General features: G+C 46.2%; 1 protein-coding gene across 4 annotated transcripts in view; it reads right to left on the bottom strand.

The window, feature by feature from the left end:
• Nucleotides 1-4,630: 4,630 nt before the first annotated feature.
• Nucleotides 4,631-16,184, bottom strand: part of LOC147902058 (nuclear-pore anchor-like) — a 194,651-nt gene continuing 183,097 nt past the window's right edge. For 3 of the 4 annotated variants that reach the window (XM_087374650.1, XM_087374651.1, XM_087374652.1), the window contains exons 47-49: nt 5,943-7,532; nt 5,658-5,709; nt 4,631-5,570 (exon numbers count right to left, since the gene is read on the bottom strand). In XM_087374650.1, the coding sequence (XP_087230776.1) occupies nt 5,470-5,570; nt 5,658-5,709; nt 5,943-7,532 (1,743 nt within the window). In that variant the 3' untranslated portion in view covers nt 4,631-5,469. The remainder of the gene's footprint in view (nt 5,571-5,657; nt 5,710-5,942; nt 7,533-16,184) is intronic. The other variant, XR_015540999.1, reaches the window with a different exon arrangement.

The raw sequence follows: 16,184 nt of genomic DNA, 5'->3' as shown, positions 1-16,184 counted from the left end.
TATGATGTCAATGTTGTCGATCTTTCTCAAACACTAGGCAAAGGTGAGGATCAAAAGAAAGATGTTGTAGATAGAGTCACATAATATATCTCAATGCCACCTTGTGGGATAATAAGGTCATGATCAAATTAAAGATGTGATAGATTATCACACTCAAGGCAAGAAGCTGGGAGGTCATTGTGTATTAGTTGTCACCTATTTTACCAAGACTCGCTTACCTTGAGTTTTCATTGCCAATCTATGTATTGGTTGTTCACTAAACGTTGTCTTCCAATGCTTGTTTTGTTTGCTGCCAAGAGGGCCACTATGTTTGTGGGCTCTATATTTTGCCTCTTGTCTATCACAACATGGGTTCCAGAAGTAGCTTTGAATCACTATTTTTGTTGAGAAAGGACATGCTACAATCTCTTATTGTTTTGCATTGCAGACTAAAGGTTCTTTAAGTTTAGCCTCAATCCTTAGTGACATAGTTTTGCCTTGAGTTTTAGGAGGATATTATCCAAGGTTCCTTACTTGTTGCGTGTTTATCTCGACATGGGAAAGTGCTACCACTTATAATGTTTGTATCCCTCACCTTATTAGCCCACATGGTGGCATTTGACATAGATAATGTTGTAATGCTTCTCTCTCTTGTTTTAAACCCCTAGCTATATTTTTAGTTTTACTTATAAGTTTTACTATTTCCCCCCATTGTGCTTGAAATTTTACTTCACCTTCAACTAAAACACTCCCCAACCCAACCACAACCCTAAACCCCCCACCTTCCCATCTGCCACCTCTGCCGCTTCCCATCCGTTGGATTTATTTATTTTTGGTTACCTTGAGGCTACTCTCTTTGAATTTCTTCAAACCATGCTTTTAATTTTGCGCCTTTTGGAAGCAAATATGATAGTATTTGCAATCTGACTAATGCTAGTGGTGATGGGATCGAATCATTTCTTATGCAAGATGTGTATCCCATATATCATGAAAGCCATAAGTCAAAACCAACAGAATGCAATTACCTGAGATTCTCCTGTGTCCAAGTGGATTGAGCTCTCTGCACTATTCTGCCACTCAATCTGTACCTCTAAGTTCACGTATATGGACTCTTGTTGAAGGTGGTGCTTTGTCAACAATATGATGCCTACACAAGATGCACATGTTGTATGCAAGACACAACAAGATCCTTAAGGTGATGACTAGCAAATTCTCCCAATTGCATCATTTGGGCCACCTTATTAGATTAGTATAGATTTAGTGGTAATTTACATATGATACAAAAGCATCAGCCTGCAGACATACATTTAGTCCCAAGAAGTTTTTACACTAGAAATTGTAAACTCTTGAAACTATGTGAATTCTTTCAAATACTTAGTTAGACTTACAAATCTGAGATTTAGAATCAATGTCCATGTATTAGAAGCTCTAGTAAACTATGCTTTTTGAGATTATTTCATATAATTGATTGCATGAAAAATACATGTTAACAATCAAATCAAATATTTCTAGGCTAGATGTTTGAAAATTTGCAAAAGGAATGCCTTATAGTTATTTTGAATTACTAGTCATGATAAGTTTTTAGATCTTGTGTTATTAAGTGTTTTATGTAGATATCAAATTTAAGATATATAATTAACCATTTAAAAGGAAGATATACAAATATGTAATGAACTATTTGAATATAAGCAATACTTTTTTGAAGAATAACAAAGCATTGTATCTATTCTCAGAAGAAAAAACATGCTGGATGTATTAAGAGGCTGGATGTATTAAGAGGTTGGTCAAGCCGAAAAAGAGAGACCATATATTCAAAGAGGGTAGAGGGAGGAGGGGAGGGAAGGGATTGGGGGTTAATGGTAGGGTTGGGATTAGGGGGGGTCAATAGTCCCATGGTGGCAAAACAATTAATATGAACAAATGTATAAGGGATACTAGTGTAAAATTCTAAAGGGAAGGGGGGCAGTGAATAAAAGCTAGTGAATGGGAATAAAAACACCTTAAAAAGAAAAAAATGGGGTTTAAGAAAATTGTAATCAATTAGCCTTAAGTGCAACACAAAATAGGAGAGTTAGTAAAAGAATAGTGACAAAAAATGTAATTAATTTGATTAAAATGCAATAATTTAACAAGAGTAGAAGTAGGGGAATAGGGGATTTAATATTATTGAAATATGAGAGTAGTGGATTTAATATTATTGAAATTCTTAGGGGAAGAGGGGACTAAAACGAAAAATTAATATAGGGGTACTAAAAAAGTTTTGATTTAGATAGCATTAAGAAGTGTGGGGGAATATAAATAAAACTAATAATATCATAAGCTACCCCACATTAAGGCTTAAAAAGGAAGAAAAGAAGGGCTTTAACTCAGGGAAGTAATGACTCCTATGTTGCACCACTAGGGAAGTAATGACTCCTAAAGAAACTAAAGCGAATTCTAATTGAAAATGTAGGGAGTTATTGATTATGTCATAAATTCCCCTATATTCACGTCCCAACCTGTCTCCTAGAGGAATATGAATTTCCACAATCTCTCTTATATATTGTCATGCCGTAGTGAGTCATGTACATGTGGCCCGCAAACTCTGAGTTTGTGGATGGGAAGGTTGAAATGGCAATTTCTGCTCCCTAAGCACTATTGAACGAGTGATTAGTGGAGTTGGGACTTTGTGCATAAGAACTCCACTGACCCGAAAAGAGTGGTCCCAAACCTTTGGGGTGTGGGAGTGCAATTAGTAAATTATCCCATCTCACATGTTCACCTCTAGATTCAAGACAACCAAGTAGCCACAAGCTCTAACGAGGGAGTAGTACGTCGAAACCATAGAAAGATTTACCGTGAGCCGGTTGTTCCTGTTGAGCAAATACAAGTTCAATAAGAATTTGCTTCTTTGGGATTCCAAAGGTAGATGTGACATCGTTATGGACAGAGAGATCCAAAGTATGAAACCCTAGGAATAAACTAGCCCGACTCAGCCCGACTCAAATGGGCTATTATTGCTTCTTTATTGTCCAACTTCCTTGCCAACACGTTATCCTTATTTTGTTCCAGATCGTCATCCCTATAAAGAATATGGCTCCGTGGGCGAACACACCTATCATAATAAAACCAACGATGTACTAGTGATGGGTGTACAGCACGATTTGGGTCATACAATCCTATGCTATAGAAGCATAAGCTCGTAAGGAATAACATATGTTGCGTGTTGTATCCTCCGGAGAATGTGTTACATTTATATCCCTCAATATGTTTACACAGGAGAACCACGGACAAAATCTACTTGCTGATTTCTTGGCACGTGAAGCTTGTACTGCAATCACGCATGATGCGAGTGGAAGCACCACCCCAACAAAGCCACAAGCCATGAAGGAGGGTGATCATTTGTAAGGAATGCAAAGGTTGTGGTCATCATGAAACTAAGTGTTGGGCATATTTGATACGAGTTTACCGACTTTGGAAGATCATCAGAAAGGTCCTCAAGGACATTGCTCAAAAGAAGGATGCCAGACCGTACACCCCTTGAAGAAATAGCATGGCGATTACAAGAACTGGAAGAAGCTAAAGGTGATGCACAAGCTCTCCAATTGTTGACATTTGTCATGGCATGAGATGTAGGGAGTTACTCATTGTGTCATAGAGTTCCCTTTATCAATGACCCAACCTACCTCGAGAGGAATATGAGCTTCCAAAATGTCTTTAAGACTATGTCTGATACCGTAGTTAGTCCTGTTCATGTGGTCGGCAAAGTTAGTGGATGAAATCCCCCCAAAAAGGTTGAAATGGCAATTCCTGCTTCCTAAGCACTATTGAACAAGTAATTAGTGGTGTCAGGACTTTGTGCATAAACACTCTGATAACCCGAAAAACAATCCCAAATCTTGGCAGTGTAGGAGTGCAATTAACTCACATGTTTGCCTCTAGGTTCGAGAATAGAAAAGTGAATCAAGTGGCCTGTCAAAGCTAGAGAGCTTATTCCAAAGAGTCTTGATAAGTGATGATCGAGACAAGATTCAGCATTTTTTATCCAAGAAATAACCCGTTTCCATCTTGGTTGTCGATGCAACCAACCCGCTACCAAGAACAAGGCGGAAACAGCTAGTAAGGAGATAGCTTCGATATATAGATCTTGATTGTCGAGTAAACTGATAGTGTACCGCCACTGATAAATACCAAGATGAGCAATATTAACCACACCCACAGCCCCCCCTCGAGTATAAGCCTCAACGGCTGGTTGACCAAAATGAGGATTCTGAATGGCACGAACGATTGGCCTTACCTACTTGTAATGGGTTTTGCACCCATGCCTCAAAGTTTACCTTGCAAAGCTACATGGAATAGATTCCCAGAAGTTGAAAGAAGAATTATAGGTAATTGACCAGAATGGAAAGCAAATATTTTATGGTAGAGACGATCCTTGGTAATATTGTCAGGACTTTGGAAGTCATGCACAGTGGCTATACCGCACCAGATACAACAAGTAGTTGAGTCTTCGGATAGACCCTAGCTGAACTTTGGAAATCTTGATGCCGTAATGCTTTTCGAATCCTGCTGCAATGATTCTCGCTAGGAAAAATGCCCATGTGGCAATTCCAGCCAGAAAGTAATGAGCCACCCCTACGGCACATCATTGTACAATAGTCAAAGCCCTGGGTATAAGAAGTGGCTCTCTAGAGAGCTATGAAATTCTTTGAAGCTTGGCAAGGAGAATTTTTAAATTACAGCACCACTATTGAATTTTCCATGCTTAAACCATGACATTTTCCAAAAAAAGTCGATACTACACCCCCCCAAAAAAATAAAAACAAAAAAAAGCAAGCATGTGAACCCTTTTTTTTTGGGGGGGAGGGGAGGATGAAAATTTTTGAGACTTTATATTACAGATTAACTGTCCCAAAACGGGTTCTCAGCCTTGGGCTGCCATGATGTGCCATTTGCCCTTACAACGCGCGCGCATGCACACACATCTACCCACCTAAAAAAAGAAACAAACAAGATAAATTCATTATTGCAGCCACAAATTTCCTTCAAAATGTGTACCCCTGAAGAAACCAGATGTGCGAAACCAATCGCTGAAGTTGTATTATTTGAACTGATGGCAGAATACCTCAGAATGCTTACAGCCTCTCTGCAGCTGATAGACGGAACAGATGACTTTTGGAATTACAAAAGATGCCCAACGGTTGTAATCTGCAAATCGACCTCTTACAGCCATGAATATAAAAATATATATCCTGTGATCTTTTTTACTGTATGCAGGCCAAAAAGGCCCGTCAAAAACTGTCCATCCTCAAGCCTGTACTGAATATCAGGGGCTTCAGCCTTGTCACTTAAGCAGGCGTGAAATCATGGGGCTCAAAAATCTTTCCAAAACCTTGTAAAAATCAATAACTGATTCTGAATACAAGGGAGCCTGACTTCAGTAATGGATCGGATCCCAAACTGGGATTAAGATGACTAGTATACAAGCAAAAAGGCTTGGATTGTCCACCACTATTCTTGTTCCTCCTTTTGAGTGCCCGACTGAGATCCACTATGCCTAGCATTTGCTGGTCCTAGTGTCTGGGATGGCTTTGCCTCCTCATCTCCAGTGCCTTCAGCGATAGAATCATCCATGTCAGAAGAATAAGTCACAACTGATACAACACAAACTATCACACAGAGAACCAAGAAATTCAAACCTTGAGGTTGTACATCAGGAGTTGTCCGCCCTCGTTGCAGCGCTAGAGACTTCTGTATTCAAAAAAATGCATACACTAAGACAAGAAGCAAAAGAAGAAACAAAACACACAAGCGCACGTGCACACACACATAGACAAAGCAAGACTCACAAAGAGACAGATAGACACACAAGAGAGACAGACACAGACATGTGCGTGCACTCGCGCAGACAGCAAGTTTATTATCACGACTTGTCAAGAGAGAATTTGAAGTACACCAGATTCAGAATAACATATTTGTCATACCTTGGCACTCCGCAGATTCCGTTTGCCTGGTGAAGGGGGTGGCATTGCATTTCTCCTTATTAAAGGTCGCTCTCTCACTCTTTCTGCCATACTCTTACCAGCCTGCCGACTCACTACATTGGAACCTGAGGTATCAGGAGGTACACCCTCAGGTCCACGTTCCACAGCCTCAGCCTTTTGCTCAACACTAAGTTCTGTTGGTAAGTCATCAAGTTCCTTGCTCTTCTGAGAAGGTTCACCAGCTGAAGAACCTGACTTTTCGTCACCCTGAGTCTCATCCGGGTGCTGTGTTTCCATTTCCACAGCATCAAATAAGAGACTTCCACTATTGTTGTCAATATCACCAGGGATATCCACGGAGATTTGCCGATGCAAGCTTTCGACGTTATTATCAACGAAGCCATCAGGTTCAATCTCTCCATCTTCAACATCCCCGTCACTCTCCATTGTAAGGCCTTCACCTATACTACCTAATTCTGCTGTTCTATCGACTGGGCCTTCACCTATATCGGCCATTGTTCCATCAGTTGAAGACATAGTTTGTACCTCTAGCACTGAAGGGATAACTAAAGCTGGAAGATCATCAGGAGAAACTGAAGCATCAGTATTCAAATCAACAAGCATGTTTTCAGCTCGCACACTCTCAAAAACTGGAATATTCTCTTGAAACAATGCTTGCACGGCTTCCTTTTCCACAAGTATAAGCTGTAACGAGCTCTTCAAGCCTTGCTCCGAACCACCTACGGACTTATCCTCAACATGATATGGTGAACGTGACCCTTCCATGTCAATTTGCCCAAGTTCTCCAGTTCCATTAAGCGATTGCTCCTCTCTGTCTTCCATATAATTCCTTTCTGACGATTGCTCTAGTTGTGCTGAAACAGTCTTTTCTTCTTGGCTTCCATCAACTCCTCTGTCATCTCTCTGAGCAGCAGTTTGAGGCTCAACAGAAGGATCTGATCTCAAAATCCGAGGTCGCTTTACTGCCATCTCGGTCTGCTCAACCTTCAAATCATCTCTCTGACTGTTGTTCATATCAACCACCTTCTCATTTTCTAAACCAGCAATTTCTCTTACATCATTCCTATCAGAAGATTGTGATTCATGTCCTACAACAAGCCCCATCTCCATATCATCATCTTTACAAGGTTCTGTAGTGATAAGGCTTTCTGCTACAGTTACTGATGCACTATCAGATCCAACTCCCACCTGTTTCAGGTCAAGGCCTCTTTGTTTTTTAAGCAGCGGAGCTCCTTCGTTCTTACTGTTTTGTTCCAACAAAGTTTCTTCTATTGAATCATGTGCAAGTACTGAGGATCGTTTCCGTATGCCCGCTGCACCATCTGCTACAGGTGCACTATAAGTAGGAGTGACAACAATTGCAGAAGTTGTACAGATATTTTCTGAAGTTTCCAAAACTGGAGTCGACAGAAGCTTCGATTCCCCTTGAACCTCTGCCTCAGCTTCAGATACCTCCACAGCCATATCATTTCCTCCTTCCCCTGCTTCAGCTTGCACTTCAGACTGACCAGCTGGTTCTATCTTTGGACGAATTATCCTTGTCCGAACAGTCCTGCGCGCTTGCATATTCTGACAACATTCCAGCAAAAGCATCAGTAACAATAGAAACCTATGTAGGAATTTCATACCTAGTGCTGAACGAAAGGGAATTATCAATTACCCCGAACAGTGAGAGTGACAAGATCAATCACAGTTTAAAATATCTATGTAACGCATATGTGAGCTGTCTAAAGAGCTTGATTGCAGTAGTCATCACTGCCCACCCACATTGAAAATACATGAATGTCAAGTAAAATTTTCAAGTAGTGCTGAATTCAAGAGATCATCTCGAGGTTCACCAAAGATGTCAGAACCTTGCCGAAAGTTCTCGGAAAGTGGAGCTTGAAGGCAAGGACCTTGCTGAAGGACGACCTTGATTCATTGCTCCGCGGAATTAGCTTCAGTGGCTGAAGGATTGTACCCTAGCGGGAGGCTAAGGTACGGGCAGCATAGTTGCACGAAACGCCATTTCTTGCGGCTGAAACGAAAACGAAAATGCCAGCCGTTTCCGAAATGACAAAATGGCGCTTCTAGTTGCCTTTTTATTTTATTTATTTATTTTTCTAAATTTTTTGGCCTTTCCTAAAAAACCCACCCTTCTCTCTCCATTCTCCTCTACCCTCTCCACTCTCCTACTCTAGCCTTTCCTCCCCTACCCTCTCCATCCTCCTACTCTAGCCTCACCACTCTGCTACCCTCTCCCACTCTGCCTCTCCACTCTCCTACTCTAGCCTCTTCACTCTCCTAACCTAGCCTCTCCCATTGTTGTAGCAAGAAGCTCAAGAAAAGAAGTACGACGGTACAGATAAGGATGGAAAGGATGAAAAGGCAAGGGAAAGGTTAAGCCTAGCAAAGGCAAGCCCAAATAGGATGACAAAGTGGAAGAAAAAGAAAGAGAAGAAGTGCTTCTACTGCGATGAGCCAAGACATTTTTTGAAAGATTGCAAAAAGAAGAAGGCTGATTAGAAGAAGAAGAAGGGTGCCAGCTCAAAGTCCAAGAAGTCAACTCATTTGGTGACAGTGGAACCTTTTTTGGTGGCAACTCCGAGAGCTGCTGAGATTAGGTATATGGACCAAGGTGTTATTGTCAGAATGTTAGACATTGAGGATTGGTCAAAAGAGGAGTCAAGATCCTTTGTGAAGGTGATGGACAATGACAAGTGCCTGGAGACATCTGGGTGCTTGGCTGGTGTTACTAAAGCAGAGGGGGATTCTTCGACATGAAATGTGGACTCGGGCTCAGACAATGGCCGTGAAGGGGACAACAATACAGAACCACACTGGGAGCTTGATGGTCCAGGTAATTTGGATTTATGCCTGGGATATGATCTCTTGGGTATGTTGTTTGATTGCAGACCTAGCCAGTTACTGTCAGAATGTCAGACATTCAGAATTGGTCAAAAGAGCAGTCAAGCTCCTCTGTGAAGGTGATGGACAGTGAAGACATCTGGGTGCTTGGCTGGTGTTACTAAAGCAGAGGGGGATTCTTCGACATGACATGTGGAATTAGACGGTGCTGTGAAGGGGACAATGATACAGAACCACAATTGGAGCTTGATGTTCCTGATAATTTGGATTTATGCCTGGGATATGATCTCTCGATTATGTTGTTTGGTTGCAAACCTAGCCAATCAGAGAACGGGTTGAAACAGACCCTAATAGCTTGGTGCCTGGAGGACTTCATGCTATTCACCCATCATGATGAGGGGGATAGTTGGAGGATGTTGGTACCTGGAGTGCTCGAGTTTGAAGGTGGATACATGAATGAAGGTGGTGGTGCCATTAGGTGCTGCCAAGTATGGACTTGTGTACCAGACTAGGCTGCCAATGGCATAGGCAAGCCTGTCCATGGAGTCGTTACCAGCCCCAAACCTGCCCATAGGCCCTTCATACCTTACTACCTATGTTCCAATTATGTTCAGCCGTGTTCCAAGCCCTAAAAGGCTTCCAACCAGTCCACACTGAGGTTTCCCTGCACATGCTTGTCCTCTCCATCCATGGACAGCCCTGTGGCACTTCCGCACCACTTCTGCTCACCATGGTGGACCTGATCTGCCAGGTCTCTCTCTCTCTCTCTCTCTCACGGATGATCCGGGGGAAACCGTCTATACCACATCACATCATTCAGGTCGAGTTTGGTGCTTCTCCACTCTAGCTAGATGCAACCTTTTAGACCATCACATATATACACCGGGTTAGATCATATGGGGATTGCACATCAGGGAGACAGAGGTTGCCATGGTTGGCTCTCGATTCCTCCATGACGAGGGCAGCAGAGGGAGACGAGCGATGCTGGTATGCACGGACTCACAGATGGTTTGTGAGACTAGGGTTCCACATCGATAGGATACCTCCTTTTCAGTACAGTTTAGATGCCCCTCCGGTACTCCCACCCACCATCGCGATTGGGCCACACACCAACCAGGTCATTCGAGAGGATCTCCTGCAGCTACACACCTTTAGGACCTGATTGGAGCCGAGGGAGCTTCAGTGAAGCTGAGTTTCTACAGAGATTACTGTCTTCGTATTTCGAAGGAGGGATTCATCACACCACCGGGGTACACTGAGCTTCATATGCCTCACTCACTATGGATCTCCATCGGACAGTTTCGGGTATCATCACACCGCCTCCACATAGAGAGCGGCAGAGCAGAGGGGATTCCTAGGGAGCATCGCTTATGCATATTGTGCAACTGTCAGGAGGTTGAGTCGGAGGAGCATTTTATTTTCAGGTGCCCAGTGTACTACGAGATCCGAGGTCGCTACCACTGCCTCTTCAAAGACAGCTCTGGGCTCCTTTCCAGATTCCTCGCCTACCCAGATCAGAGATGCCTCGCGGCCTTCATTCACGAGGAGGTCCGACACAGAGAGTACTTAGTCAAGCAACGGGGCTTGGCCACATCATCAGACACCTCTCAGAGCAAGATCACAGAGTTCTTCCCATCGCATAACATTGATCGTCCAGTCTCTAGCCGCAGATGTGACAAAGACCCTGACCCAACAATCGCAACACGACACACGAGACATCGAGGAGACACAGATCACTCTCGGGGACCTCCTGTCATTGTTTAGACCCGAGATACGTCCCACGGGAGTCACGATGGCTCTAGTCTTGTGTCGAGCCTCGTCCAAGAGACCAAGACGCACGGCACCCCTTGACAGGCGCCAGCATCCCATCATCGGCTATGCACCAGCCAAGGCGACATGACATACGGAGGATTCCGCTCCGCTCCAATCCTTTTCTTTTCTTTTCATTGTTACATCCAAATGTATTTGATTATGTATGATCAGACTTAGGGTTCAGCACGGGTGATGATGCTCGTTTCAGTAGCTCCACCCTTACTGTCATTTGTATCAGGTTTTCTTTCAGTCTCATAGACCCATCGGTCTTCCGAAGACTCTAATAAAATTTCTCTCTCTCTCTTTGCACCACTTTTACTCACCATGGTGGACCATGTAGTATGTCACGAGTTCCCATCTACTTGGAGCACTACCACCATTGTACCGATAGATAAGGTAGGGGACCCTATGGATACTAGGAACGACTGCACTCTCATGATTGGTCACACTTTGGCTAAGATTTATGGATAGTTATTGGAGAGGGCGATCAGTAGTTATATAGAGGATCATGGACAGCGGGCTCTTGGGCAGGCAGGCTTCCGGAGATAGCAGTCCACACTGGACCATATTGTTACCTTGAGAGCGATCATCGAGGAGGCGAAGTCAAGACACCCGTCTACACTTGCTTTGTGGACTTTCAGAAGGCTTTTGACACAGTCCCTCGCTCTCGCCTTATCAGGCGACTACAGGAACTACATCTCCCAGAGGTCATGATCTAGGGAGTGATGAGTCTATATGAGTCCGTTAGAGGGCAAGTCCGCGTTCCTGGGGGGGTATCAGATTGGGTTGAGAGCACCATAGGAGTGAAGTAGGGTTGCCCCCTCTCACCGACTCTCTTTGGGCTATACATTGATCCTTTGTTGATCACGTAGGAGGAGAGGGCTCCCTATTGGCTGATTTGATGGTGCAGATACTACTATATGTAGATGACATAGTCCTCATTTCGTCCTCCACCGAGGGCTTGCAGAAACACTTGGAGGCCTTGGAGATGTTCTGTAGAGAGAGAGACCTGACAGTCAACCTTGGGAAAACCAAGGTTATGATCTTCAACACATCCCAAGCAATGCTTCATCAACATCAACGTCAACATAGTTTCACTTACCGTGGGGAGCCAGTGGAGATAGTGCAGTCTTACACGTACCTTTTTTGGGGCAAAGAAAGGAACCTTCTATTAATGCTTGAAAGATTTCATACAAGATAGCAGCCCCGAAGGTGTTGAGTATGGAAAAAACCGGAAAAGGCTGAAGAAAGAAACCGGCATGTTCCAAAGAAACCCAACTCACTGCCTAGGGGATCTTTGAAACTGGGGCTAACAGCCAAGTGGGGGAACTATACAGCTAGCGAATCCCTCACGGGGTAAGCTGTAGAAAACTCCTGCAGACCAAGCCTTGCAGAAATGAGCAAGCCTCTCAATACTCGCCTCGGAGCCTGAAGTCCCACGCTCCCAGGTGGACCATAGAGAGTAAATGATATCCTGCCAGATGGTAACTAGGGTAGCCGAGGGTGGAACTGGGTGCTCACCCCCATCACAAGATTGCAGCGAGCCACCCAAATGTTCCAAGCCGTGATGTTGGCTACCACCTCCCAAGCATTGTCCTCCCTAGGAGGAGGAGCTAGGCTGTCAGGAGGGACTACCTCGTGGAGTGCAATCCTCTGGATGCTTTGACTCTGTATCCGGTAGGCTGGGGAGATCTCATCAATCTGAAACGTGTGTCCTCCCTCTGTCAACCAAGCTACCATCCCCCAGGTGTAGTCTCTATGAAGACTATGCATACGTGTCATGATCCTGAGGGCTCCCATCTAGATCCTCGCTGCCCTACGATAGCTCACAAGCAATGCGGGATAGTCTCCAGGACACCATCGGAGCAACAATGGCACTGCCCCTCCACTCGCATCTGCTCCAACGGTCCGATGGGCAAGCCTCCGTGGGCGGCCAGCCAGAAGAAGTATGAAATCTTCCTCGACCGCAAGCTAGACCACGACCGCGTCCAAAACCTGGAACGAGCCTCCCAATGCCTGCGGCATGATCACCGTCTGCCAAGCTACTCGGGCCCTAGTGTTCCTCGTGCCGTCTGAACCTGCCCAAAGGAAATTCCGTACCAACCGTCGAAGCTGCCCAATGCATCCTCTGTGAAAGCACCAACAAGAGGTGATATACCAAGCCGTGGCAAGAAGGATCTGGTTTGCCACTAAGGCGCGACCTGCTAGGGAGAGTTTGTCTGAGCTCCAATAGAGAAGCTTGTGCCGAGCACTCTCAAGGACCGGGGCAATGTGCTGCTCTGTTGTAATGTCAATACCCACCTGGCATGCGAGGTATCTCGCTGTCTGGCCCCGCAGTATCCATCTGAAGCCTAAGTCACTCCCCCACTCATAGATCTCCTGTGTCTTCTCAAAGCCTGTGAAGAAACCTATAGATTTCGCTCAATTGATCAGTGCCCCCGAGGCCTCACAGTAAATAGCCAGGGCACCCCTGACTCTCTCCACACTCACTGTGGTGCCCTCAACATATAAGGCCGTGTCATCTGCAAACTCGGAGTCAAGTAGCTCCTCCTCCTGTCTGATTGGGAGCCTCAATCCTATGAGACCCGCCACCTGTGATCTCAAGTAGTAGCCCAAAGCCTCCGCCACAAATAAGAAGAGGAAGGGAGCGAGTGGGCAACCCTAGTGGACCGAGCGAGAGAGAGAAAAGGCCTCGCCCGTGTGTCCTCCGATAAGCATCTGACTAGAGCTCCCTGCATATAGCGCTGAAACTCCTCTGACCCATATGCTGTCTAAGAAACCCAATCTCCTCATAGTGCCCTCCAGAAAGGACCACTCCACCTTGTCGTAGGCCTTCTCAAAGTCCAAGAGAAGGATGGCCAGCGGCTGTGACTCCTCCCTGGACCAGCCAATCCATTGTCTCCCAGAACGTGAAGATGTTATCCAGGATGCTGCGCTCTTGGACAAACCCAGTCTATGTGTCGTGGATGATGCCGGTAAGATGAGACCGTAACCGCAAACTCAAGACCTTGGCGAGGATCTTGTATGCAGTATCAAGCAGAGTGATAGGCCTCCACTGTCGGATGTCTGACCTATCTCCCTCTTTCGGGATCAAACAAATCCACCCCCTGCTCAAGGACAGAGGGAGAAGCCTGTGTCAAAAATCTCCGGGCAAGCTAAACGGAAAGGGGTGGAGGTAATCTCCCAGAAGTTCCGAAAGAAGACCGGAGTCAAGCCATCCTCACCCGGGCACTTCTGGGTTGGGAGAGCCTTGAGGGCTTCCTAGAGCTCCTCGTTGAAAGGCTCCTCAAGTCTGTTGCATAAATCCTGTGAGACTACTGTCGGAACATGATCCCAAACTAGCTCTCCAACCACAAGACTAGCTGGGGTCATCCTCTCTGTCTGAAAGAGCTGGCTGTAAAAACCAATGGTCGTGTCCAGGATCTCCTGCGGGTCAGTGTGCATGATGCCTTGCGAGTCCCGGAGACGCTGCAGCTGTGTGTCTGCTAATCGGGGCCCAGTGGTCTAAAAGAACTGCTTCGTCATCCTGTCCCCCTGATGCACCCACTGGGCCTGAGAGGAGTGATAGGAGAACTGAGCCCGCCGCAACTCCGTGTCCTGAAGCTCAAGACAAGCGCTCTTGAATCTGTCACTAAGCCACTGAGAACTTGGGTCCTGCTCCCTGAGCCTCTCAATGGAGGCGAGGTCTCTCCTCAAAGCCCCCTCACGCTCCTGATGGGTCCTCCTCCACCTAAGGGCGTGAGCCTACAGCTCCTCACTGCTCCTCTGAATCGCATCGGCCACCCACGCAGCCCAGCCCTCGCACGGTGTCATCTCTGACTGCTCCCAAATCCCTGCCATGACCTGCTGGATCTCCTCGTCCTACAGGAGGTCCTTTGGAATGCGGATCCCCTTCTGGGGGAGACCTCGACGGGGCTGATCCAAGTAAAGTACAACTGAAAAGTGGTCTGACATCGTGGTACCTGCCAGAATACCGGTAGATCTACCTCTGTGTAGTGCCGAGTCTCCAACATAGAAACAATCTAGTCTCTCTAGCAATCCATCGTGTCTCCTCTGTCCAAAGGAGAAGAGAAGGCTGCCAGGTGTCCTGCTTAAATCTGGCTCTCTCCACGGGTCTCTGCCATTGATTATGAAAATGACCTGCTACGCTCTGCTGCTCGCATCTTAGAGAATGAGGCGCCGCCCTGCTTGTCTTTCCCAAACTCCAGGTTGTTGAAGTCACCTCCAACAATCCAGGAGTCTACATCGGGAAGACACTCTGACAGCCTCCACCAAAAGGCCGAGCGGTGCTATCTACACGCTGTGGCATACACGTTCAGGATCCCAATCCTAGACTCTCCCGTTCAAACTCCCATCCAAACTGCTCGTCCGGGAATAAGCTCCCCCTGATCGTAGACCTTTGGAGACACAATCTGTGAGACTGAGATGCAGACCCCTCCGCTCCGTCCTATTGCGGGGGACCTCTCCCTGCGAGAAGGTGATGACGTCGTCTAATGTCTGCAGCTGGAAACATGTGCTTCTAAATCATAAGGATGTCCACTGCCCGCCCTACCACTGTCCTCTGCAACTCCTGCCAGAGTATCAGGTACTGTGGTTGGCTACGAACACAGTCGTGGAGCCTGTGTATGTTCCAACTCACTATGGTCCAACTCATGAGGACGGGGGTCTCGGGCACAAGACTCTCCTATGAGTGGGTGCCTATCCCAGAAAGACTGCCTTGTGTGACTTTGTCGGGGGTTTGGAGGGTGAGTACTCTGTGTCTGTGCAGCGCCGTACTAGGGTAGATACCGGCTCAATACTGATCTTCCATGCCCACTTCATCATGAAGGAGGCTTCCACCCCGAACAGCTCCGCACACTTCTGGAGGGGCCATAAGTATGTCTCCTCCACCTTTGCCTCCAGCGGCAATCTGATAACTCATGTCGCCAAACCACACACCGGCTCCTCACGCATGAAGCTCAACTGAAAGTTCACCTCCGTGCCATGGGCGTGCCAAAGGTCCAATCCTTGTGGCCCCATCCACTCGTCCATCATGAGTGTAATCTGATTTTCCAAAATAGCACCGAACACCTCTGGGGACCACTTCTCCAACCCTGTGGAGGCAAACTGAAATCTCCAAACGGGGTGTGTCTGAGATACCACTGCACTAATCAAACCCCCCTTCCGGGGCTGAAGGACCATGAGTGTTACCTCCAATGGTAGAGGATATGAGTCTGGAATCTCCGGATAGTTACAGGGTCCTAACCTCCAGAAGTCCCGCGGTAAGGGACGCCCACGCTGAAGGTTGGGAGCTGCTGACCGGGAGGGTGAGCCTCGTCTCTCAGGATCCCTCCGTCTTACACGTACCTAGGGGCGATATTCACGGGACCAAGCTTCACGATGACCCATGCCGACAGAGCACGACTCATACGAGGGAAGGGGGCCTTGGCCCGTCTAGAGAGATAGTGCTTCCAGGCGCATTTCCAGGATCCACCGACGAAGGGCTGGCTCTTTGACACTCTCTTGAGACTGACCGCCATGTATGCAGCACCTTTTGGGGGGAGTGACCTTTCAGCTACTAGC

This window comes from Dipteris shenzhenensis, chromosome 5 (genome assembly GCF_047967505.1).
Source record: "Dipteris shenzhenensis isolate YYH24624 ecotype China chromosome 5, Dip_SZ_1.0, whole genome shotgun sequence".
Lineage (NCBI taxonomy): Eukaryota > Viridiplantae > Streptophyta > Polypodiopsida > Gleicheniales > Dipteridaceae > Dipteris > Dipteris shenzhenensis.
This window is presented reverse-complemented; position numbering and strand designations above follow the sequence as displayed.